General features: G+C 42.4%; 1 protein-coding gene across 3 annotated transcripts in view; it reads right to left on the minus strand.

The window, feature by feature from the left end:
• The window catches only part of SUFU (SUFU negative regulator of hedgehog signaling), an 89,162-nt gene that overhangs the window by 61,053 nt on the left and 1,209 nt on the right, over positions 1–26,900 (minus strand). For 2 of the 3 annotated variants that reach the window (XM_066323663.1, XM_066323662.1), the window contains exons 2-3: positions 22,028–22,162; positions 3,979–4,115 (exon numbers count right to left, since the gene is read on the minus strand). In XM_066323663.1, coding sequence (XP_066179760.1) covers positions 3,979–4,115; positions 22,028–22,162 — 272 coding nt within the window. Of the gene's footprint in view, positions 1–3,978; positions 4,116–22,027; positions 22,163–24,812; positions 25,161–26,900 lie in introns of all 3 variants that reach the window. The other variant, XM_066323664.1, reaches the window with a different exon arrangement.

The following is a 26,900-nucleotide window of genomic DNA, read 5'->3' on the forward strand; positions in this document are numbered from 1 at the left end:
TGCACCTCTTTGATAACTAAAAATTTGGTCTTCATCAAGAGATAAGAATTTAGCTCCTAATACAGCTTTCAGAGTAAACAATTTTCTGACATGTGAAAGTGCTTGGAGCCTATCCAAAAAGTCTCTGCCGATTTTATTCTTTTTCTTGCTTCTTGTTCAGGGTGGATTCCTAAGCCTTACTTGTTTCAGTTCATCAAATGTTTTTAAGGCTACTTCAGACTATTAAAGAGACACCGTAATCCTTTATTTTGAAACAACTGAAGAGGACAACACTAAGGTACCCTACACCAGAGTTAAACAACGCTTACCAGAGTTTCATTTGACAAACATTATAAGCACTGCAGTCAGAAAGAACTTGAGCAAAAAGAAACCTTTCATCATGTAAAACAATGCTGTCATGCCACAGCCTTCTCCATGCCCAATGGGCTTCAGAAGAACCAACCCCTCAAAAACTTCAAAGTTTTAAAGTTTCAACATCTGGACAGAGAAGTCCTGTAAAAAACCAGGAAAAAACAATGGCAGAAGCTCTCTTGGCTCTGCAGAGTGAGAATGTCAAACTGGGGGAAGCACTACTAGGCAGAAAAGAAAGTAACACTGCTGAGGACTGGGTGCCTGATTACCAAGGAGTGACAGAACGGAGAGCACAGGAACTGCTCTGGACACTGCCATCCTGAGAAAAGACAGCTCAAGGGAGTACAACAAAACAAAGCAGGACACATCAGATGTAACAGAAGTACTGGGGACTATGCAAAGCAGTGGAGTGAGAGATCTTTGAGTAAATTAGAAAATGACTGCATCTAGCTGTGTTCAAATGGCATTGCCCTGCAAGATCAAGCAGCACCATGAAGTAGGCCCCATTACAAGTCTTACTTCTAAACACATTATCTTGTCAGGATTATTGTGATGTCTATTATTAAGCAAATGATTTTAGCCTGAGAAAATTGTTTTCTAAAAGAAACATGTGATAATCAAATTTGTACTAGAATAAAACTGGAGCTTGTTCACTTGTTGCAACAGCATACAGATTCCTTTTATACAAGGCAAGGAATGGCTGGTAACTGTTGTATTTTTCTGGGGAATGTTTTTATCCCCAGGACCCCTGGAGCCTGTAACCATGTAGTTGACCCTTCCTTCCTTTCTTGACCTAATTGGCTGAGGTCCAGCCATCCCCCCTGGGCAGGAGCCTTAATAAGGCCCTGTTCTTCCTCCTCTCACCCTCTTGCCCTCCTGCTTCCCCTCCTGGAATAAACGTCCTGGATCAACCCTGGGAGTAAGAGCCTCTTTTGGATCTTCTGTCTTGTCCCTGAAATATTCCCCCAAAGCCTCCCAAAGAACTGAGCTAGCCCGGGGGGCTGCAAGAGCTTGTTTCAGGTAACAGTCAGTGACAACACACAGCTGCTTGCTGAAGAGCATGAAGCAGTATGGGAAAAAATGCCCCAAATCCAACACTTCTGTAATATTTTAAGGGGCCTTTGCAGGTCTCTTGTCCAGCCTCCCTATTTGAAGTGGAGCCACCACCAATGCTAGATCAGGGCCAACTTAGTTTTGTTGAGCCAAGTCCTGAACCTTTCCAGGAATGGAGTTGTAGCACCTCTCTTAAAAACCACTCCCTGTCCTTTGCCACTCTCCTTGTGAGCAAGTTTTCCTTGAAACTTTTCCAGGGCCTCCCATACTGCAATTCAGAGCCGTAGCCCTTTGATGTACTATCTAGCCTTGACCCCACAATCTTGTAACTAAGCCTCCCTGCAGCTGTAGGCTTCAGTTAGACCACCCTGCACATTCCCTTCCCAGGCTAAACTGGCCCTGCTCCCTCCAGCTCTCCTCATGGCCCACATGCCCTAGAACCCTGACCACCTTGAACATTCTCCAGTTTTTCAGTGTATCTTAAAGGCCCCAAACAGGACACAATATTATAAGCAAGGCCTTCCCAGTGCCATGCCAAAGAGGTAATAACTTCTCTCTATACGCTGCTCATGCTTTTCCTAATGTAACCCTGCATTGTGGTTTGCCCATTGTATGATGAGCGTGGTACTGGCTCACACTCAATTTCATAGTCAAAGAAAGAAGTCAATTTATGATTCATACACTGTTGTTTTTCATAAGGCAAATTGAAAACTAAACACCCAGAGGCTAGAATCCATCAGCATGAGTTTGAGTGTGCCTTTAAAGAGTCATGGTGGATATAAAGCAAAAACCAGCATGGATAAGCAAGAAGATAATACTGGAGAGTGGTTCATGCCAGATTGATAAGCATGGGCACAACCATTCTTTTCATTCTTAGAACAGTTCCTTGGCTTTCAGGTCAAAAAGAAGCACTATTGCAGGAACCAAACAAAGGAAGTATCTGCCCTGACTGCTAGCTTAGTTACTAAGAAGTTTGCCCTAAAATAACCTTCCAAATCCCATTTCACTCCGCAGACCTCCTCTCACCCATGAAAAGACAGTTACCAACAAGCAACTGCTATGAGTACTCGCCTAGAAAATTTAAAGTGTTCCAAATAGGATGTAGGATATTTAATATAAGTTAACACATAACAGGTATATTACTTTGTATCTAAGAGGGAGACTTTGGACTCAGATGTTTTCTTCAGACCCTGCAATCATTGCATAGAAAATGTGAATTTGAATTCATCACTGCATGGTCAGTATCAAAAAGCTGCTGCGCAATACAATTTAGGCAGGATGGGAACCTCAAACAATGTAAAAAATAATGACAGTCACATAGATTTAAATGCTTAAAAGTTGCAAAAATCAAGATAGAGAGGTGAGACAAATTTTGGATGGCAACTGGAGAAGACAGCTACACAGCAAAGGTTACAAAAAGACAAGCAATAATCTCAGCTGACACTGAACTATATCTGCCAATATTCAGAAGAATACCCACAAGATTGCCACTTCCTCAGATTTGTTACAGAGGTTAGCAGATCAATCCTGTTCTTACCCAGATCTTTTTCCCTTTGACTCAGGCAGCTGACTGAAAACCATCAGCAGAATCAGAAGTTACTGAGCAATTTATGAACTAGTAGAGCAGGTATCAAATACTACAAATTCAATAATTATTGATTTAGAAGGTACTTTACTTGTAAAAGACCTCAAATTAGGTTAAAAAACGTTCTTTAAATATTTTCATGCAGATCTTGGTGATGCTGCAAAATGCCTTTCAAGTACATTAGCCATCAGCCATTCCACAGGTTTTCATGTGCTGGCACTAAAAGTAACATTCACTCTACTGACACAAATGAAACTATCAAAGAACAGTGCAAGAGGATGGTTTGTAGGCACACTTGCTCCCACTTTTCTGGCAATTCTCCATCCTCAGCAATGATTCAAAATTGTTAATTCCTTGGCCCACCCAGCTTTAGCATTCCTTACAACTTTTACATTTTCACATCTTAACAACTCCATGTTCATATGCATTACTACTGCTCCGCTGAAGGGACCACCGGAAGGGATTTGCCTGGGATGGAGCTGCAACGTTTTTGGAAGTTATGGTGCTTCTGCTGAAAAGTGAGACCTTATCAGATGGCTGCTCCTCAGCCATTCAGGATAAGCAAATGTGTTTTTCTTGCTGAGAGAAGATACTGGATGTGGCACTCAGTGCCATGGTTTAGCTGATGAGGAGGTGCTAGGTCCTACGTTGAACTTGATGATCTCAGAGGTCTTTTCCAACCTAGTTCATTCTGCGATTCTGTAAACCCAACTATGCAGGAAAGAGTCACTGGGCAGACTTCCTATAGTTACTGACAGTTGTGTAACTTCAGCTTTTCAATACTCGGGATTTGCAGTGACCTGAACAATTGGTTTTGTCCCTGCAGGCTGGGCTGGAGGAAGGAACACACACTTTTGGGTTCCCACACAAAGACAATTCCCAAGACCTGACTGGGTGCTGACGAGACAAGATGAGACATCCTGTAACAGATGTGGCCCTTCAGAACCAGAGCAGGAATAAGCAAGGCCATATATTTAACCCTGTGGTACCTGACTGGAAGACGTATCTGGCCAAGCCTTGCATCAGCTCTGCTGGCCAGGTGGGTGGTGCCGACTCCCCCGTCTCTCTCTTCAGTCGGAACGTCAGCTCAAACCCGAAACCACTCGGCCCATCTGTTCCTGTAAACCTGAATGGAATGAAAAATAAAAAGTCATGACACTGTTCCTGTAACCAGAGCAGGATTAAAGATTAGGACCATGGGAAAAGGATGTCCTCCTCACAGAACCAGCCATCCAGGGAGTGGAACCTGGATGTGCAGTGAATCCTGTGTTCTGTAATCACACATGAAGATCTACCTAACTGATTGATACAGGACAGTGACAGTATTATAAATGCAAAGTTGTGCCTTGGACAACCAGCATCGTGATAGTGTTTTGTTAGTTTCACATATCAGTTAGTAAAGGAAAAAAGGAATATTTCTTAAAGGGAGAAACAAAAATGCTTCAAAGTGGATATTTTTCAAGAACTGATTCCAGGAAAAAGCATAAACCAGAAACTGAAACACATTATGAATGGGTCAGTTGTAAGAAAGATCAAAGTTAACAGAAAGCCCTCGAGCTGATCTTTCACAGTTAAATTTTTTGGAAAGTAAGATGGCTCTGCATTGAACTTCCTCTTTTCAAGGCATGTTCTGAAACAACACAGCTACTTCTAATATGAAATGAGCTGGAGTTCAGTGGTCTTTTTTTTTTTTTTTTTTTTTTTTTTTTTTTTTTTTTTTTTTTTAACCTCTTGGATCGCTGCTTCCAGAAAGTAACTGTTTAAAGAAGACCACACATGCTTTACAATGATACATATGAAAGTTACAGAGTAACAGAAGTGTTTAGGTGAGTATCAGTCAAATCTAAACCAATACTTGTCTTTAGAGCACGGCCCTAAAGCAACACACCAGTAGTCACAAAGCAGTAAAACTGATGGGCAACATTATTTAAATGGATTTGTTCATATAGTCGTGTGGTAGTGTGACTCCTTAACAGAGAACTATGGGAAAAAAAAAATAGGTAAGGGAACAAGCATTAAGCTACTTCCCTTTTAAGATTAAAAAAAAAATCCCTAAAGAGCCAAGATGTATCTTCCAAAGAAGACTCAGAAAATGCAGCCGCATACAATGCTTATATTCTCAAAATAGCAGTAAAATCTTAGAACAATTTTATTTGCGTGTAAGAGATTTGTATTTAAAGATTAGAGTTAAAATGTTTTTGAATAGTTAATGTCACAAGTTGGTGAAAATACAGGAAAAATTTAAAAACATGCAATTCACCTGCAGTGTGCAGCTGTTCTGAGGTAACAGTCTATAAAGTAAAAGCCTTTGATCTGTTTAATTTTAGCTTGGTAATCTGGTTTCGAGGAAATTGTGACACATGTGGCCTTGAATATTCGTGATTACTTTGGAAATACTTTATGCTTAATTTAGACAGGTCTTTAATAGAAAGAAATATTAATATTCAGAATGTAATTAGCATAGTAATTTTGTCAGTATTTTCACCAAAGGTTTTGCTTTTATTCTTAATAAAAGCCTTGTGTATTTGAAGATAAGTTCAATGTAGCTGTTTCAACAGTTGCCATGAAATTTCTCTCATTGATCAATGGACCATAATCCAGGATAAGAGCTCCTGGATGAGTTTTGGGTGATGTACCTGAGAATGGAGGCAAACATGAGCTTCAGGAGCTACATAGACCTACAACTTTCCAATATGCTTCTGACCCTTGGTCTAGAAAAATCACCGAGAAGTACCAAGTAGTCGAGTTATGCAGCTTGACTTCTCTTATGGATATCTTTTTTATTACAAGTGCTCACACTAGCCCCACCTTCAAAATTTGTGATGATAAGGATGCATCAGTCTGCTAGTGGAGAGGCAAGTAGCATGGGAAATGATTTTTCCCAGTTAGAAACCCAAGATCACCAGGTACATGGGACAGTGGAAGACAGAGAAAATGGCTTATCATCTCTCACAAGGACAGAGGGACTATCCTCTATTCCATGTGGAAACACTGGGTTCTCATGGCAGTCTCCTCCTCTTTAGAGTGTGTCTCCCCTGCTTAAGCATTATCTTTGGAGGATGACAAGAAGCTGGACAAAAACCCCACCACACTCTGCAGCTTGCAGATGTTCAAACTTGCGCTTCTTCCTGTAAGTTCCAAATTTCTGGAAAACTTCTAGCAAATCAGCCACCTTCATCCAGCCCCAGTCAATGAACAAGCTAAAAACCCTAACAATACTTCCAGAAGAGAAAGACCAAACAAGCCTAATTTTGATAGAAAAACTGGGTGGAAGGGTAATAATAACCCACAGATGGAAGAAATCTTGCTAAAGCATATGGAAGCCATGGGCTCTTCCATGGCCCTCCCCACACTCTCTGCTACCTGAACCTGCACCAACCTGCTCCCTTTCCAGGGGAAAGCATGACACAACTAGCAGGTCAGCCTGACACAACTCCTGTGCCAGCAGCAGAGGCAACAGACTTTTATTATGGCCTTTGATCTACAGAAACAAGATTCTGGTGCTTTTTGGGGCTGGTTTCTCTGAGAGCTAGGGAGGTGAGGATTGAGATGGTAGGTTTGGTGTGGGTTTTTCTGGTCATTGTTAGGTTGGTTGGGTGTTTTTGTTGGGGGAGAGAGGCGGTAGTGGTTTAAATCCGAAGCTAACCTATACAAACTACAGCCAATTTAGAACAAGGACTTTGGAGCTTAGTTCAGCATCTCAGCACTGAAGTGCTTTACAGGTAATTTCTTCAGCCAAACTCCTGCAGTGCAGCAGTCCAAAAGCATCTCAGCTTTACAGTAAGATGATGATCTGAGATGGAACGTGTGCAGGAAGAAAGCCTCAGAGTTAATATTTTGTATCCCTGCATGGCCCCAGCTACACAAACTGAAAGCTGCAGTACAGCATTAAGTTTCTGTACTAACAGATCTCAATATTTCACATAGTTTGTTTTATACTTTAGTTTTATACTTTAGAACCCTGGAGTTTTGAGGGAAAGTTTCTAGCAAACACTTCTAAAACACTTTGAAGGGGGGAGGAACCCGTATTTTGCCCCAAAACTAAAGATGCTAAGTATAAAGAGTCAGCATGGAATATATTGTGCCCACCACTGCTTTGCTCCCTTCAGCACAAGGGCACATCACCTTTTTAGCCAACCCAACTGCAAAGCAACGGGGTAAGTTTTCAGAAAAATAAACACTGATGGAAAAATTCTTGGCTTGCTGCACTCTCACTGGCACACACCACATAGTTTTATATTATGACTACAGCAGCAGTAGAAGGCTCTGGCATCTGCCAAGTCAAATCCAACCCCATATTTAATATTAAAACCTTATTTTGTCAAAAGAACAAAAATAAACCTTTCAAAAGCCAAGGTCATACATTACATGCCATTCTTAGGTTAAAACTCCCTTTATCTGTTCAGTAAATCAGCTCAGCAGAACAAACCACACTGCAGCACTGCGCATATGCTGGAGGAGCCTGGCTTGTTCCTTTAATGAGGTAAGAGTTTCACTGATCACGATATTTAGTTCCAGCAAAAGAATCCAAAGAAATAGAGGCCCCTTTATTTACAGAGCTGTGCAACCAGGCCCCCCTGAGCCCCCCACTACCCCACGCTCTGCCAGGCCCTCTCCTGAAGCCACACACAGAGAACTGAAAAGCTGCTCCCCTCTGCAGCAGAGTACCCAGGGCGTTTTTCACATCAAATAACCCAGCTTAAGAGGATCAAAAGCCAAAGTAGCCCTTTACTTTAAAAGCAGCTCTGAAAACCAGAGTCTTTTCAGTTTAAATCAAAGCTATTTGCCAAAGCATTTTTATTCTCACTTCTGCAAGGAAGAAGGGAAGGTTTGCTTCACTGCAGTGCAAATGGCAGGATTTCTGCAATTCTGCTTTTGAAAGCTACATAGCTCTGTACAAGAAGCAGAGTGTACTAGGTGTTTATTTTTTTGAGAGTTTAAGAGTATGTGCATATAAATATATTAGGTGAACCAATCCCTGGAAAAGGGAGTTTACATAGGGAAATCACTATGATTATTTCAGCCTGAGAACAACAAGAAAGCCCTTTCAGGCTGTTTGGGGATAATAAGCACTGCACTTTCAGAAGTCACAGCTGCACTCCCAACAGCTTCAGAGAGATAAACTGAGTCTCTTCTGGGAAGCAAGGTCACAGCAGTCTGGAATGACTTGTGTCAGACTCAGTTTTCAGCCGCTTCAACATTATTTTTGTGAAGCTACTCAAGATACCTTTTACTACAACCCCTTATTGCATCTTTCCATGTCTTCTACAAAGACGTGTTCTGCTGCTGGTGAGCTACTCTGAACCCATTTTAAAGACTGCAGAAATACAGTATCACTACATTTCTAAACCTGACATCAGGAAGAGCTGCTGTTATTTGCAACAGTACCAATTTTAATTGTACCCACAATCCCCATCCCACCAACCAAAAAAATCCCCAACACAGTAATTGCCAATCCAGTTTTCAGTACTCTGGTTCAGCTTCTCAGCATCTCTTCAAAGTTTGTGGAGATAGTCAAACCAAAGTGTTGAGCAGGATCCACCACTCTGCCTGATGAGACCAAAGCACTTCGGAGTCCAATTTTGAACACTGTTTTAAGGCTGCAGAGCTAATACCCATCACAGAAGATTTTTCTGTTAGGTAGCAAAGAGACTATTATTAGCAACACAGAGGACTGGTGTCACAAAAAGCATCAAGGTACCTAGTGACTGACCTCAGAGATCCTCGCTGAGAATCACTTGGATCACCTGAGGCATGAATCACTTCCCACTAACAAGCAACACAAAGGGTGGTCTCCTGTCCAAAATGAAAGGAGAAGCCTTCAGCAGCCACTGAGCTAAACACTTCAGTGTCTCTATCTCCTGGGAAGGACATCAGGCAAGAGCTGATGTGCCTTAAGCAAGATTATGAACAGTCAGTCTTCTGAATTCAAGCTCCAAGTGCATTGCACAATTTTACCCACAATAAGCAAATGACTCTCAGATTCCAGAACTCAAGGAAAAAAAAAAAAATAACAGTACCTAGTGCTTCCAGCATCTTCCCTAACTGGAAAAGGTTGTTTTTCAGTGCAGCTGTCAAACAGTATAAAACTCTCATCTGAGAACCCTGATGGCAGGCTGGGAGGTTCCTGTGAAGCAATTTAAAAAAAAGTAGGCACAGAAACCCCTTTATATAAAAGGTTTAAAAAGTATCCAGAAGTGTTATTTCAGCCAAAACCTACCTGCTTACTCACATATTCTCCCTGGATTGTTTCCTGACATTTAAAAAAGTATTCATTCACTTAAAAACACTTGAGAGAAGCAGGGAGTGGTTATCTGGATGTCAGATGGTTATCTCTTCTGAAAGCTTAGCAGGAAATTCCATGAGCTCCTGCCACCCCAAACTTGCACACACAGTCTTACTGGACTCCTTTGTAGCTTGATCTAAGAAAAAGCTCCATGGATAAGCAGAGCAAATATAAACATAAAACAATAATGTGCTCAAAGATTTTTGTTCTTGTAAAATCATGGTTGGAAAGTGAGTGACACAGTGCTCAGAGACGTCAGTCTGTGGCAGCTGCTGCTTAGAGCTTGCTCTTGCAGTACATCATATCAAATGTGTAAGCCATCAACCAAATGGAAAACTCTTCTAGAAAGTTAAATTGTTTTTAGATATTTATTCCAACATCTAAATCCAAACAGATGCAGAGGCACTTACTCTGCAGTTATTTGGAGGCGTTTCTCAGCTTTCTGAAATACCCATGTAGGATCCACTCTAGAAAGCTTACACTGAGATAGATCTGAGTAAAAATTTGTGAATTGATTTGTGCTGGCCAGTATGAAAACAGAACTGTGTTTCACTGAGCTGCCATTCAATGAGGGAAGAGCTGTTACAGGGAAGAGGGGGAAGAGGAGACAAGGTACAGTTTTACTCACACATACACAGCACTGATTTCGCAGATTTTTACTATTCAGCTTCTTCAAAACTCAGCCAGTTACAATCTTGTCCCTGAAACCTGGAGACTTACAGTTTAGATCTTTTTTTTATAAAATTGTCTCTGTAAATAACAAATGTTGATACAACAGATAAATTGTTTTTTCCTCTAAACCTACAGAGTCAAGTCAACCTCATTCGTAATTCTGTTGACATAACTTGTATACAGTGTCACTAGATAGTGATCAAACTCTGGAACAGGATCTTGGGATGTGATCCAGGGAAGTCAGCCCTCTGAGAAAGCACCAACAGGAAACTTTTGAAAGTCCCTTCCAACCCAAGTGATCCTACAAAGCATCATGGACAAGAACACAGGTATGAATTTGTGCTACTGATACTCTGTATCCAGAACAATGCTTGCAGGACCCACAGCTGATAATTCATAAATGCTTGAGTTAAACTCATTTTGACAGAAGTGGTTCCTATACTCAGCTCCTGCCCAGCCAGCTGGGAAACAGCTCCTGAACTGTGCTATCTCCAGCACAGTATGTTAAAGTAGACCACTATCAGTTTTCTGGTCCCTTGAATGTGCTGGGCTGCAAGTTAGGGCAATCTAGGGGTTGCTTCTTCAAGACCCTGCTGTCCATGTCATGAAAGCAGTGGCATCTGGAAGAAGGACAGGATCATGATTAGCTGCTAGAGGTTAATCCCTTTGAGCTCTAGAGGCTTTGGAAGCATTATTGTCTCATTCTGGAGAGTGCCAACATACAGTCACACCTGTCAGGATAGACCTTCCAAAAGGCTGCAAAAGCCCTATTGGTGCCAAAGGGATCAATCTGCCCCATTATTAATGCTACTTTGGCAAACTTCAGAATACTCTGAAAGTGCTAAAACAGCATCCAGGTAACCCAAGTTTGAACCCCCTGCCTGCTACAAACTTCTCATCCTCCTCAACAAGTTACTTAGGAATTTGATTCTCAGATGTAAATAATGATAGTTCCCTGCTTCAGAGAGTAATGTAACATGCTCATCATATAGGAAATGCTTATATACTCCATCTATAGAGGTCACAAAAGCTGGGAAATTAACTCCACATTTTGCACAGCATGGACAAATACAGAACACGGGAAATGACTAAAACAAGCAAATATGAAACAGGAGGTTGCATGGGATATGTCATTCCCTACTCCAGCAAAAGATGTTCACATGAGGGCAATCCACATTTTATTTTCTCTATTTTATGATGCATGGATGTAGCTATACCAGTGGGTGATGGTTTACTCTCCCATGATAACTAAACTGACAAGACCAAACCATTTTGTCTTCATGTTTCCAAAACAACTTACTAAAAATAAATAAATCTGTGTATCATCAAGTAACTGGACTACTGACTATGTGTTTCAGCTCAAAGGCTCACACGTCTCTCCACAGAGCTACTCCGGCTTCCCACTTCATGGCCAGACAAATCAGTCCCAGCCCAGATGAGGTGTTGAGAGTTTCTGAACCACCACAACCAGCACCATAAGTGAGGATGTGCTTCTTGACAAAGAAAGTGCAAACAGTTTCGCTGCAAAAGCCTGGGAAGTTGCAGCAGACTTGCATCATCTTAATGCCCACTGAAGGGATCTAGAAAGAAAAGCTTGGGCTACAATAAGGATTTACTATTGCATTCACAAAAGAATAGTGAAGGCATTAATGAAAAAGAAAATTTATCAAGATCTGTAACATTTTACTTAAGCTACCTATTTATGCTGCACTTCAGAACTACTCATTCCTCATTTCTACAGGGTCCAGAAGAACAGTGCTCTCATTTGGCCTGAGCTGGAGGTGATTCTGCCAACAAAGCACACAGCCACTGCATGACACAGTGCACTTGAGAAGACAAACTTTTATCTTGCACATGGATCCCACTTCCTACTGGAACTGAATCCTTAGCTCTGATAGACAGGGAATGGTAATACATCTCCACAACTTCACGTAAGGCTCAGCTGCAACCTCACCAGGCAAGAGAACATTAGCAAAGGGCTGGTTTGAGCCAGCATGGCTGGGAAGGGCAGTATTGCTGTGCTTGGTGAGCAGCTGGGAAAAGGGCAACAACTTTCCTTGCAGTCTGCTGGCTCCTTCCTAGCGCCTACTTCGGAAAGTTCTGTAGCTGGTGGGAGGAACCTATTCGCATAACAAAAGTGCCTTTCAAAAGCAGTATGGGAGGGTGGAAAGAATGTGAAAAAAATCTCAAGGCTACTGACAACTACAGTTAGTATTTTTCAGCATTGCCTAAAGTTCTCAGGTGAGGCTCAGGACCCTAATATGTTACATAGAATGTAAACACTGGTGTCTCCCATTACTTTCCTGCTGGCTAAAGAACATCCGTTAAGAAAAATCGCGCAAGAAACAAATTTAGCATATCCTTGAGCACATTTTTAGTATCCTCATACAATTAAGTTCTCAGCTGTGCAATAAATGAACTCAGGGCATAAAAGATATTCAGGAGCATTTAGGAACTTAAACTCCAACAGCTTGCAAGCAGGCTGTAGGCACCCACATATTGGCAAAATGCTCAGTGTGAATCAGCAAGGTGTGCCTGCAGCCCAGGAAGTCAGCTGTGTCCTGGGCTGCACCACCAGAGGTGTGGCCAGCAGGTTGAGGGAGGTGGTTCTGCTCTTCTACTCGGCTCTTGTGACATCCCACCTGGACTGCTGCATCCAGCTCTGGGACTCTCGCCCTAAAAATAACATGGATCTGTTGCAGCGAGTCCTGAGGATGGCCATGAAGATGCTCAGAGGACTGGGGAAGGCTGAGAGAGTTGGGCCTGTTCAGCCTGTAGAAGAGAATGCTCCAGGGAGACCTTAGAGCACCTTCCAGTACCCAAATGGCTGGAGAGCTGGAGAAAGACTTTTGACAATGGCATGAAGTGACAGGAGAAGGGGGAATGCCTTTAAACTGACAGAGAGTAAGTTTAGATTAGATATTAGGAAGAAATTATTTACTGTGAAGGTGGTGAGACTCTGGCACAGGGTTGTCTAGCAGAGCTGTGGATGCCCCGTTCCTGGAAGTGCTCCAGGCTGGGCTGGATGGGGCTTTGAGCAGGCTGGTCTAGTGGGAATTTGAGCTAGAAGATCTTTATGGTCCCTTCCAATGGGTCCCTAAACCCATCTCTATCTCTACAATCCTGATGGATCTAGAATTCAATCCTTGATCTTTCACTACATCAGCTATAGAAATCCAGACAATCTTGCCTTCCCTGGTGAGCTGTTACACAGTCACATTTCATTGCAAAGGGTGCACTTAAAAACATACTGATGAGCACCATGAGAGATTTTAATCAATTAAACAGGCAGCAAAAGGTCCTTGGAGCTTGAGCTGCAATTCCAGGGAAAAGGAAGCACTGGATTGCTGGTGAAAGACTCCCAAAAGGGAAACATGAGAAATCTGCAATGAAAAGTCTACTATAGATATTTTTTTCTAATCTGCCTGTAAGTGTTAAGCTTCTTCTGCAAGACTCTTCCATTTGTAGCATTTTGAAACTTTCAGGGCTTGTGAATGTTACATGAACTCCATTTGTTTTAAGACAATGTCCAAAAGGATAAAATAAATCCTTGTCTCTTAAAAATCAAAAAAAGGAGGAAAGAAAGTGTCATTCCTTCACCACCCTTTCAGTGGCTCCAGGCTTACCCCTAAAAATTTTAATAGTGAGAAAATAGTTTTGCTTCTCAGCCAAAGCACTTCAGTTATAGGAACTGCAAAATGGCTCAGCTTGTCTTTCAAACAGGAGGAAAGTTAGGGGAGAGATGTCAACTTACAGCATATTTCAGTACTGCTTAGTGCAGTAAGCAGGAACACTCCTTGTGTTCCTGATCACTTTTGGAGGAATAACCTGCCCAGTAAAAAAACACAGAGGTCAGCATACAGCTCATCACAACCACTCTCTTAGAGAAAATACCCCATCTATCTCTGAACACTAAATTCTTTGCTTTTCTGCTTAATGTTACTCTTCTGGGTAAAAAAGGAATTCAAGGCCCAGAGATATATTATTTTTGCATAATAAGGTTATACATATGGATTCAACTTAGCTAGGAAATGTCAACTTAAGTCCTGTCTTCATGAGGAAATTTACTGTAACTAGTCTACCAGTATAATTATATTGCTGTAGTTCTACTGGTAAAATTCCCCTGTTGAGCCTTATTCATAACAACAGCTGCCTTTATGGTTTATTTTTGTCGACTATGCCAAAAAAGGCCCCTGCTCCAGAAAGGCCACAACAATTTACAGGGGAGGAGGGGAAGGAGCTGTGCCAGTGCAACTGGAGCAGTAGAAAGAATAACAGTATAGAAACAGCAGTATTTTTTTATACTAATGAATTATTTGCTACAAAAATTAAAGGTGAAACACTGTAAGAAAACTTTACTGTACATCAGATATCACTGCAGGTAAGGTATGTGCCAGTTTCCTGCTGCATTTCATAGCTCTGGTAAAAGGCCCCCAAGCCAGACATTGGTCTGCATCAGTCCCTCTGTGTGCATCCTTTTGTTCTCGCCTCCTCCCCAAATGCTGTAGTGCATTTTTCCCAGGAGTACTCTTTTCCCCCCATTCCCTTATAGAAGCAATGCCTTGCTGCCCAGCAACTGCCCAGGGCCCCTTGGACTGACCCTCAAAAACAAATGGGTATTTAAGACCAGTCCCTCTGGTTTACAGTTTGCATCGCAGGGACCAGGGATAGCTGGAAAGCAAAGAGCACTCTTTGCAAAAAGGATTTTAAAACAATTGCCCTTCACTTCGGCAGTGCAAGAATGCTGAGCTAGACAAAACAATGAGCCATCTGTGCACTCTTCCCTCCTTCCCCTGTCTGTATCCTCCCAGCTTAAATCACAGCTCCCCAAGAATGGCGAGTCCCCCTTCACCTCCGCCCACTCTGTTTACATCCTGAAAAAAACAGTTTTCTGGCCTATTTTTTTTTCTTTTTGATCTTAAGAGCCCTTGCAAAATCTTCCTTTAAACCTCAGCCCTTTGTCAGGTGGTATCCCATCTACCCAGCTTTGTCAAGTGATCAAAAAGTGCCTCCCACCAGTGATCCGTTCCTTGTTTACCATCCCTAGAGGCAGAGTGGCACTCAGGAGCCCTACTCACCCCTTTGTCCAAGGAAGGCAATACCATCTGAATGGGAGACCACCAAGATTTGCAGCCCTCTTTTGTTAGCCTGGTGTCACTGCCTATTGGGCCTTGATTCAAAATTGAGATGACAGTAGAGAGGCAGCCGAGTTAGGTCATCACCACGGAGTTTCCAGTTTAGAAGAGAGAAAGACCAACAGCTCAAATTTCACATAAAATCAGTAAATTTATTATCAGAGGTAATTTGTTGTTACCAATTGTAGCTGCTGCCTCATCAAGAAACATGCACTATTCTAGTACTAGTGAAGAAGGCATGTTCCCAACATTCAAAATGCATTGAGGAAAAAAACAAAGGAGATTAGGTATGAATAACAATTCAGATCTATTTCTTCAAACATTTATTTTGTTAGTATCTCTATTCCAGGCAGCAAATGGATAAAAAAATGTCAATGATCCCACAGCTGGAATGGCTGCACTCCTCAAAAATATTTTTACCTTCATGTCTCACTGAAAAAAAAGCCTACTATTTTTCAATTCTTGATTTTTAAAACATCATAAATAGACCTTCATCACATAAAGCAATCTTTCACTAGAAGACCCAGTTTTGATCCCCAGTCACTTCTCCTGGCAGGCTGAATTCACTGGGAGAACAGAGCCTGCAAACTCTCCCACGTCATTCAGCACTAACTCAGCTTGGAGATCCGAGTAAGGAATCCATGTCTCGGATCAACTCTCCTCCAACGTGCCAAGATCATAAATGTAGAAGCTGGCAAAACCCCCCCATAAAATCATCCAGCTTGAGCACTATGCCCCTTCCCCTGCATGGCAGCAAGAGGCTCATCCTACCAGGATGCAGCACTGGAGTGCAGACACACTACTGAACAGGAAGTGGTGTTTGCCTTCAATGCTCGTCACTAAACCTTCTTCCAATCTTTCCCCCCCCCCCCTTTTTTTTTTATTGAAAACAGTCCTTCTTGTAAACTCAACTACCGTGCTGTAAACGTTAAATGAATTTCCTTCCATGCCTCAAAAAACCATTCCAAATCTAGCACAGTTCAAGAGTGGTCTCGTCCCACAACCCCTGGATGTAAACACAGATAGACCGCAGCACAAAGCAGGCTGCTCTCTGTAGGTGGCCTACATCTTTCATTTCATTAAGGGTACTAACCACCTCCAGCAAATGACATTTGGAAGCCAAGTGCACTCTGCCTTGGAGGAGGGAAAATCAGATTTCCCTGCGGTGACCAATAGCTTCAGGGGAGGTCTGCCTCCAGCAGTGAAACACGAGCCTTAGAGGGTTCTGGTGCATGGAAGTCACTGGAGGGACACCCTCAGTGGGACACATAAATAGGCATAATGCTTGGCTCAACTGTTGTGGGGTTTTTTTTATGCTAGGAAATAGAGAATTTAACCCTACATGATCACACTTGTGCATATGCTTTTTTAAAATATCTGAACTCATTGGTCAAATTCAATCCAGTCATTCAGAGGAAGAGTTGTCCCCAAAAAGTCACATTTCTGTAAAGTATGCAAAAAACAAACAGCCAGGCAGAAGAGAAGGATCTACAGGTGTTCCCGTTAAGCAAGTTTCAATAGAAGCACAACTATGTTCCTAGACACCAGAGAATTCACACAGATAAGACTTGTTAAAAGTACCTTCATTTTAAGAAAAGTTCATTCCAGCTCATATCTTCATTGGTATAAAAGAATCTAATCACAAGGCAAATCCATTAAAAGACAGATTTTACTGTGCTGTGCAGCTAAACTACTCTTTCTGACTCTGACAGATTCTCAAATTATCGTTGAAAGAAAACACTTTTTTTGGTCACAGAACTCCCGAATCCCATGGCCTCTCCCTTTGCACTGCACCATGAACCTTCCTTTCTCCTCTGCCTCAGACAGAAGATCAAATGAAAAAATAAGCATTACATTTGGGGTCAGTCTTTGATAGGCAAACAAGATCTGGAAAGAAAAAGGAAGTCCAGAGTACGGTGCCCACCTTGGACACTCTCTCCTCCAAATCCTACCTCTTGTACTTCTTTCCTAAACTGATGCTCACTGATATCCTCTTCCACGTAATTCCCTTTAGCTGGGGCAGATGCTCCACCTCTAGCAATCTTTCATCTCTCAAGGTAGATGTGCTGAACTTCACAAATATTATCTGAAATATGGATCCACCTCTTCTCTCTAATCTATCATCTTCCAAAAGGCCCTCTGTTTTATCATGAAAACAAAGAGGGGCAGAATCAGTCTCCACTATTTTAAAAGCATTCACAGTTACCTTGGAGTTTGGTGTAATATTTCAGCAGTGCTTTAGGCATGTGGTTTATAAAGCACTTAGGGACCCATTAAACAGGAAAATTTAAGGCTAAAGGCTGGCAAGTTGAGGGCAGTGAGCTTTTAAATTTATGAAAGGCTACAGAACTAAGAGGCCACTAAAGTGACAGCTGTCAGCACCACTCCGTCCTACATTCATGCAGGTTCAAAGGAGAAGCCAGCATGCACTCAAAAGAAAGAGAGCACTCGTTCCAACTTCCAGGCTATTTTCTAAATACTCTTTTCAAATTCCTTTTATACTCAGAAAAAGCTTTCCAGAAAACATCCACCCCTCTGCAAGCCCTGTATTGGTTACCTGATCCAGTTTTGTGCTCCTATTTCTTCCTCCCAGCTCTAACAAGCATCCTTGCCCTTTTACAAGTTAAGGTCATTCAGAGGATCTATACAAGCAAGCAGAACACAAGCTGGACTGAAGATCTTGAAAGGCTCATGCTTACCCTTACCTTTAATAGGGAGGCACCACCCACAGAGACAACACGTTATCCCGGCATGCACCGCTCCCTCCTGATCCAAATGGAAAGCAGCACAAATCAAAAGGACCACAGCAAGCTGGAACCTGTTGTCTCAGCGGGTGGTACCCTGCATCTGTAATAGAGATGAAGGCAGCTGTAATCTCTCCGGTTTTATGCAAATGGGATGCTGCACTTAGGCTCCTGGCTAGGGGCCAGGAAAAAAAAAATCAAAACCTCCAAACCCCACCACCCTTGTCAGTATGAAGCTGATGTAGTAAATATCAAAACACAGTTGGCACGTCACTTTGCGGGATGTGGGAAGACCACAAATAAAAATCTTATCTCAATCTATCCATAATTTAAGCCTCACTTTCCATTTCAGCTCTAAATTACAGCCCTGCAATTTTAATACAAATAAGACTATTCAAGGTGTTCAGAAATTCTATCCCATCATGGTTTTCACTTTCCATGCACTTCTTTAAAGTGTTAAGAAAAAGGATGAGCACTTGAACTACAGAACAGTTATGTGGAGATTCTACTTTGGCCTTAGAGCAAACTGAAGAGAGAAGCCAGTCTGGGAAAAACGCATTTTCCTTCTTAGTCCTGGACAGCCCTGCAAACCTGCAGCCCAGAACAATCGGGGGCTGGCACACACTATGGCACCACAGCAAAACAGAATCACAAAATGTATAAAGTTGAAAGGGATCATAGTGTGTCATCAGGTCCAACCTTTGTGCTCATGCAGGGTAATCCCTGCATGGATGCAGAGCACATGAGACAGGGTTGTGTCCAGATGGTTCTTTAGTATCTCCACAGCCTCTTTGGACAATTTGTGTGCATGGTCACCTACACAGTAATTAGGTTCTTCCTCATCTGCAGGTAGGACTTCCTGCACATCAGTTTCTGCCTATTGCTTCCTGGGTCAGAGACTCCTGAGGGCTGCTGCAAAGGCAGCACTCAGCAGGAGCTGAAGCTGGCATTGCCAAGGATGGAGTCCGAGTCTAGCTACACCTGCTGATGCTGCCTTCCTCACGCACCTGTTCACCACCAAGGAAGAAGTCACCATAACGTTTGTAAGCTGCAGTATGATCAGGCACCTCTCCCTTGACCCTGTTGATGGCTCAGCATCAGAGCATGAACCTGCAACTGCCAGCTGAGGCACTGGCTTTGTGCAGACACACATTCCTTGCTGCTGGCATTGCTGTGGGCAGTTGCTGCTAGCAAGGGGTGGAGAAGAACAGAGGACTCAGTATCTCCTCTTCCACAACTGCACTGGCCACATGCCTCCTGCCAGCAGACTGCACACACTCACTGCTCTTCAGAATGCAAGAACAGTCCAAAAAAAAAAAAGGACCTACTTTAACCCTACTGAAGAGATTCAAGAAGTTACATATTTGTTTTGAAAGAAGATAGAAAAAGCTAAAAATGGAGTATAACTTGCAAAAACATCCTGGAAGGATTTTCTGCTGCCACTCAAGTTGTGCAACACGCTCGACTGGAGAGACTTATTTCCATGCAAGCAGCTTGGCATGAAATCCCACTGAAAGGTCTGTGGTTCCCTAATGCTGTCATGACATCATGATTTAGGATTTTTAGAGCTATCAGCCCAGCACAGATGGTGTCATGGTTGCCATTATACCATGAAACACTGAGAGGTTTTAAATGAAAAAGGTTTCCTTGTTTGAAACTCTTAGATTTCTTCCATATTATTCTACAAATTCTTAAAACCAGACTGGTTCTGTAAGCGGAGCATAGCTGATACATAAGCAGAGCAGGAAACAGTGCTGCTTTAACTGAAAATAAATCTGTCAACAAGGAGGCACCAAGAGAGCTCTACTTCAGACTTTTCAGGTTCTTATTAAAAAATATAAATTAAAGTCAACATTTTCACATTATTTGCTACATCTGTTTGCTATTTCATTATAAATAAAAATACAGGGGCCTCCAATTCAGTGTTAGTTCACTCAAAAAAAATTAAAGAAGTCCTTAATTCTGCATTATAATTGTTCTAGACTGTACTGTATTACCATGAGAGGTCCACAAGAAATAAAACATGCATTACCCAAACCGAGCAATTAACAAGATCTTTGGCAGTTGTTCTGTCTTTCCCTTTCTAAAGTATGAAGGGCAGCAAGGCTATGGAAGCACATCCCTGTTGTAGGAACCTTGTTGACTGTCACAAGCAGATGCATCTCTGCACTCTGTAGACAGCTGGGAAACAAAAAAAAAAAACCCACAAATGCTTTCCTGTCTCCAGAGGCCAGGGCAATTGAGCAGAATTCAGTGCCATGCTGGTTTTAAAGGAAATATACCAAAGATTTAAACAACTGCCCTGCTACCCCATGCTCCTGCCAACAATTCCACAGCATATTTTACCTGGGACAGCAGAATCCCAAAGCCTTTCAAGCAAAAAAGAGACATATTTTCTTAAATAAAGCTTTATTAAATTCCCTATCAGAGAACAAGAACCTCATGAGCACATAGGAAAATCCATGACATTCCTATAGTGTGCACCCATGTCTGGGCTGGTGACGTGCAGCTCCCATGGCCATCGAATTTCAAGATCAGTTTTAGCAAACAGCAATTGCTCTTGGGAGTGAGAACTGCTGATGAGTGCTCAGCTCCTTTGAAAATCTTCTCTCAGCCAATCTATAGTGCTCATGTACCAGCTGATAACTTCAGGTTCAGTATTTAGGAAATGTATAGGTCTTGACAGCTCTACCATGTGCATAATTCTATACTAAGAACAAGACAGAACCAACCTTTTGGACACAAGATAGAACCAACCTACATGACAGGACAAATATTAATCTTTGTAGTTCCAAGAATGAGGCCAAATTAAAGGTGACAGACTGCAGACAGCTGAACATCTCAGGGTGAGTGACACAGGGACACAGTGCTGTGAAGCTAGGGATGCTGTTCCAGCCACACAGAAGGAGGGAAACACACACCTGATTTACAAGCAAAAGCAGCATGTGAAGGCCTACATGTCCACACTAAGACCTCTTGTCGAAGGGAGGGAAAGAGACATTAAACTTAATTTCTTTCACTTGCCCTACTTTTCCTCTGCTCCTGCAACTAACAACTGGAGTTTGTTGTTGGTAGATGTGTTGGTTAAATGTCCCAGGCAGATCTCTGTGACATTAAGAGTCCTGTATAAACTCCAGACTTGTTTTCTGAAAAACAGTTCTGTAATCACAAGGAAGAAAAGAAAAAAGAAAAAACACAACCAAAAAAAAAAAAAAAAACAAACAGGAGAAACTGCCTTGAGGAATGGGTGAAATTAAAGAAACTGCCCAACTGCTGCTGTTGCAAGAGTGCACTTTGCTGGAAAAAAACTGGTGACTGAATCTTAACCAAGACAAATAAAAGCAGGAAAGCTTGTGTGAACAAACTGGAGCCTTTGCTGCACCATTCATCAAGGACATTTATCCTGCAACTATAACACCACACAAAGATAGTTTCAGTAAGCAGCAACAGCAGAAACCTTGTGCCATTTCTGGCTGGTTAAAAAGTCAGGTTCACAGCCCCGAAATCATGATGGCTTGGCTACTGCTACTCACTTTAACTGGAGTAAAGGAGTAAGGTCAGCGAACGAAAAGGGGGTTATATTAACAAAATAGAGTTAGCTCATACTGCCTGCTTGGTCTAATCCAAAGTTCCTGCTAGAAACCATCTATACCAACAACTTAAGATAGCAATTTAATTAGTGGAGAAAAGACAGTCAAACAATTAGAGTTTTAGGCTTCTGTTTCACAAATTGGCACTTTAGACAGCAGCCACTGGGGTGGCAGTCTGCTGACAGTAACACTGCAGTGCCAGCAACAGCAAAAATGTCCTTACAGCAGTTTTCCAGAGGAAGGCATTTAACATGCACAGGGAGGAGTCAGGATTTAAGTGTACGACCATAACAGAATTACAGAGTGTGAAAAACACAACAAGACAGACAGTTAAAAGAAAATTTCCCAACCAGTTAAAAGAAATTTAAACAAAAATCCACTTAACACAGAAAGAAAACATACTGCATTCAAAGCTTGCAGAAGGGAACATTGAATTTCTTCTACATACAAGAACAGGCATACGTCATCTTTTATGAGACCAGGGCTAGGGTGTTCTCAACAGAAAACCAGCTGTTCAAATAATATGAGCAGCAGGACAGGGTTTTACCTACACACCCCCAAAATGCAACACAAAACACAACGCCCAGCTACAGAACTTAAATGACACTTACTCATGTACTCTGTTGTCTCCATACAAGTCACTTAACCCAAAGCTGACGTAGTGCCAGTGCTCAGGAACATTCAGTGCTGGATTTCCCAGGTTTCTGTACATGCTAACATAGTCCAGAGGGTCAGGTCCTCCCAACCTGCATTAAAACCAGAAAAATTCTTACATAAGTTAGTTTACTCAAGACAAATGGTAGTCTCCCCAGGTGATAGAAGAGGTGAAAGACCTGGTTTAAAACAAAAATTAGAGCATTCAAATTATCTATTAAAAAAAAAAATTAAGGAGAAAGGTTAGGTTAAGTCCAGAAAGCTTCGAGCACAGGAAGATGAAGTACACGTGTGCTACACAAAAATGTTTTTAACATTAAAGCATAAAAACCTCTGGAAAATCATATTAAAACTTCCACAAAACACAAAATCGAAAAACTACTAGTAAAAGAGCAATGGCTGTATCTGCATTGCAAGCTCTTAATTCAGTCCAGAGGCACATACATCAAAAAAAGTGATGTTATTCCCCAAGCAGATTTTGAAATTACTAAATTTTGGGGAGAGTAATCCATACTTCTCAACATAAATAAAATAGTTCAAACAGTGGAGGAAAAAACCTTGATTCAGTAAAACTAGCAGCAAAACTTCTAAAAATACACTACTTGCATTAACCAAGAATGAGTAAAAAGCACCTCTGTACCCTCTGCATCAGCATTAGAATGGCTTCCTTCAAAGAACATAACTCAAAAATCAATGCAGCAGAGGCAGGTTATGTTATGCAGCGATCACCAGACTGCAGCCACCCTTCCTGCTACAAGGCACAGGGAATTGAGGCCGTGTGCCAGCAGAGAGCACAGCACATCCTCCTGCCACTCACATCACCTCTGTCTGAGCAAAGACAACTCCCTGCTGAAGGAAGGAACATGCAGGACTGTTTTGCTGTTTGCCCTGTCAGTCATAGAACACCTACCACAAGCAGTTATGGCACAGCTGAGCAGCTGTTTAACCACCTGGTGCCTACAACACACTGTGTCTTCAAGTAAAACTCTCAGCTGCTCCAAACAAGAAAATCCAAACTCACTAGACCCCATTCATTGGAACCAATGCCTCTACACCTCAATTCCTCTCATGTCTATTGTCTGTTTAGACCCTGACACAATCATCTGCAGGTTGCAGGGCATGGCTATGCTTCCTTCACATGTCCTGGGGGTTTGTGCATCATCATATGCAGTCTCCACGGCTGGAAGATGGATCCAGCCCTAGTGACAGTGAGACTCTCTTAAATCCTCTGCCCTCCTCCTGTTGCCTAACCTTATCAAGTCTGTACAAAACAGTATATCAGCCTGATGTACTAAAAGGCCTCTCCACAGGTGTGCTGTGCTGCCTTGCTCCTACTGCTGCTGGCAAAAAAACAGAGAAGCTGTCTAACATGACTGACCTTACCTAGGACAGCTTCCCCCTCTTAAGTCATATAAGGCCATCATGGTGACTGAGACCAGCTGCAGTTTCTCCAGCAAGTCAATCAAGCCTGAAGCCCAAGATACTGGGGCAGGACAGAGGGGATGAGCAGCTCACCCCCAGTAGTGCGCAGGTGTCCATTGTCAAAGGCTACATCAGAACAGTGCAGCCTGCTTGTATGACAAGTGGCACCTCCATGGCATAAAAGGCAAATGGGTGAGCAAACACGGGGAGAGTGTGTCAGACCCCAGGATGTAGCTGAGTCTGATCTTCAGTAGACACCTGAGAAAACCTGTTTTCAAAGTCTAGCAATAGTTTGAAACACTCAGGAAAAAACAAATCCCCTCTAACATCCTTTCCTCACCTGTTCCCTTTCACTGGCATCAGGTCACAATGGAGGCTGAGATCTCTACCCGAAACACCCATTCAGGTGGCTCTGTTCAGAGCGTGGCAGCTGCTCAGTGCTCAGCTCCCAAGGGATCCATGCTGGAGGCAGTCAGATGGAAACAATTCCAGCCAAGATGGTCACTTACCCCTGAGGAGTGGAAGTGAAGAGCAGGAGCCACACATAGTTATTACTGGACTGGGAAGACTCCGGAGTGAGGAAGGTTCATACACTGACCAGTGTGAGAGATTAGTAAGTGGTCAGTGCAGTTTGTGGGCTTTGCAATGAAGGGATCACTGCTAAGCAATCAGCATCTCCTACACGTAGAAAACCTGCTTCCAAACTGGGTTTAATAACACTTGAGAAGTCAAACAATCAATGCTGGAACACTGCTGACACAGGCACTCTGACACTGACAACACACAAGACAAACCTCTACACTGCTCTTTCCAGGACAGAGACTGTTCCATGAGTACATGCTTTTCCCTAGGGCTACTCAAACATAATTGTCAGGTCTGATGCAGATGGCAAGTCCTGCCTAGGACAGCACCAGGCAAACCAGACACCTCTCCCTCACTCTTGCCAGCAACCCTGTGTTTGTTTCCAAAGGCCAAACTTCTCTGGAGACCAACAGCACCACATTACCCAAGAGATGACCACAGCAATGGGGCACCAGGTGGCCTGGAGGAGCTGAGCTCAGTCCTTCCCAGAGTTCACTGTCAGCTGGTTCACATGTTGCTCAATGATCCAGTCAAACCATCTTTACTTGCTGAGAAATGTAGTAGGCTTGGAAGAGATGTAGACTAAAAGCCTGCAGCAGTGACTAACTCAATTTTGAAAAACACATACCCAAGCCACACACCTATCCCCAAACCGCTGCAACTGCACAAGCATCCAGCATGAGCTTGAAGCCAGCTACCTGCCTCACATAATAACACAGCCATGGCAATAACGCTCACCAAAGGTTAGTCAGCACAGATATTCATCCAGTTTCGGTGGCAGGTTTCACTGCTCTATGTCGGCGCTGCCGTGAGACGTCCTCCCGCCCACGGCCGCCGCCGCGGCAGGGTTCGACCTTGTATCACAATCTACATATCAGTACATGCACTCACACAAAGAGCTGGAAGCGTTGGAGGATTTTATTACGAAGAGCCCAACTTCAAAGCCAGAGGTACAGTACAAATTTGTTACATTCTCTATTCATGGAGCTCATTCAGGAGCAGGAAGGGCTGCCTCGGGGGAAACCCTTTATTTGCATCTACACCAAGAGTCTTCTTTTGACTGATGTTAAGAGCGCTCTGAAGTTTCTGTGGAAGGAGAAATGTGAAACATAGAGAAGAAAGAGACCCACAATGGAAAGAAATTGGAAAACTCCTAATTCATTCACCCTGAAAAATCCTTAGTGCATTGTTTGTAGTCACTTCCCAGCAGCTGACAATAGGACTGCTTTTCACAGTTACCTTTCAACAACCCTTCAGAAGCAGTCTGTGATTCCCAAAAGGCTGCAGACCACAACTCACTGCACGGGTTTTTGAGAGTATGGCCTAAAATTAAGACAGATGATAAAAAACCCAGTAGTTGAGCCCAAATTATGTCTATTTCAAAACCTACCACAAAAAAAAGAACAGATTTCATTTTTTTCACCAGCAATTCTATGCAACAAGATATTTCAATTCAAGATGCTCTACCATATTTCATAATAAAAGTGGACACTGGACATCAAGAGAGAAACACCATTTTGGTGCATGGCCTTCACAGAAACAGACAGAAACTCTTCCAAGAAGTTGGGATTCTGATTGAATCCCAAGCTCTCTCCCAAGATATGAAAATAGCAGTTTTAAAGACTAGTTCCATTAAATAATCCACATGGCTAAACCCCTTTATGCAATAGGCATGGAGTTCTGCACATTCTCCAACGTTACACAGTTAAGATTTGCTCTGATCTGCAAGCCAAAGACTACAACTTCAGCTCCCTGAACAAAACAAAACAAAACAAATCGCTGTTAACCATAGAGAAACTGATACATATAATTAAAAGCTGATTAGTGTTACAATATTTCTCCTAAGGCAGGGAACTTCCTTCAGCAATTTCCTCTTCTAACCTAAACCAGCTAATAGGCGGCAGCCTGGCAGAGTAGGACAGATTAACAGAGAGAACTGCGATAGGAGTAGTTCTACCAGACTTAATAAAACCAAGCTCCAAGTTTCACCCAACAACAGAAGAGAAAGAACTTTTGGCATTCCCGGAGGTTTACCTCGCAGAAGCTTTTCCTGCATGGGACAGCAGTAGGAAGCCCACCTCAATAACAGAAGCTCTCAGCTCTCACTGTTGGCTGAGCTAACAGCTGGAGGAACCACTAAGTTCTAAATGCCAGCTGAAAGTTGAAAATGCAGGATAAACAAGCCTTCACATCACTTCTTACTTGCAACCTGCCAGCAGCATTTCTTTCAGTGTTTGACTTCCAGTCATAGCGAAACCCTAATCAATCCCTTAAGCAACAACGTTTCTTCCTAAACAAGGGTCTTAGCGATTATTCACTATAGACCTAAATTTTCCTCAGTATCCACAAATCTTACATCACTATAGTCAGTATGTTTTAAACTGTTGATAGAAAAGAAGTGCTAACGTGACTGGAAACACTTCATGAGTATCTAAGATTAGACATAGGTGTAAAAACAGACTGATCAGACCATCACCAAAGTACTGATGTGCACAGATGACTATGAAATTATTTATATTTTGAGGTCTCAGATTTGTAACATCTCAGTCCACTGTGTCATTTTAATACAATACTCCCCTAGGCAAACAGACAAACTTCTTGCTAGAATTACTTTAAAAACAACAATTCTGTGGACAACAACAGCAATAGCTTTGTCTGTCAGAGCACACAGGGAGGATGTTATTCAGCTGTTGCTCAGGACTCTAATTAGATAAAGACATACCGGTTGATATGAGCTGTAAATAAAAAAGTTGAGCATTTTCTAAATTTTTTCAAGTGCTGGGGTAGGGACTGGCCATGTCACATAAAGCAAACATTCGAGGGTGA

This window comes from Sylvia atricapilla, chromosome 8 (assembly GCF_009819655.1).
Source record: "Sylvia atricapilla isolate bSylAtr1 chromosome 8, bSylAtr1.pri, whole genome shotgun sequence".
NCBI lineage: Eukaryota > Metazoa > Chordata > Aves > Passeriformes > Sylviidae > Sylvia > Sylvia atricapilla.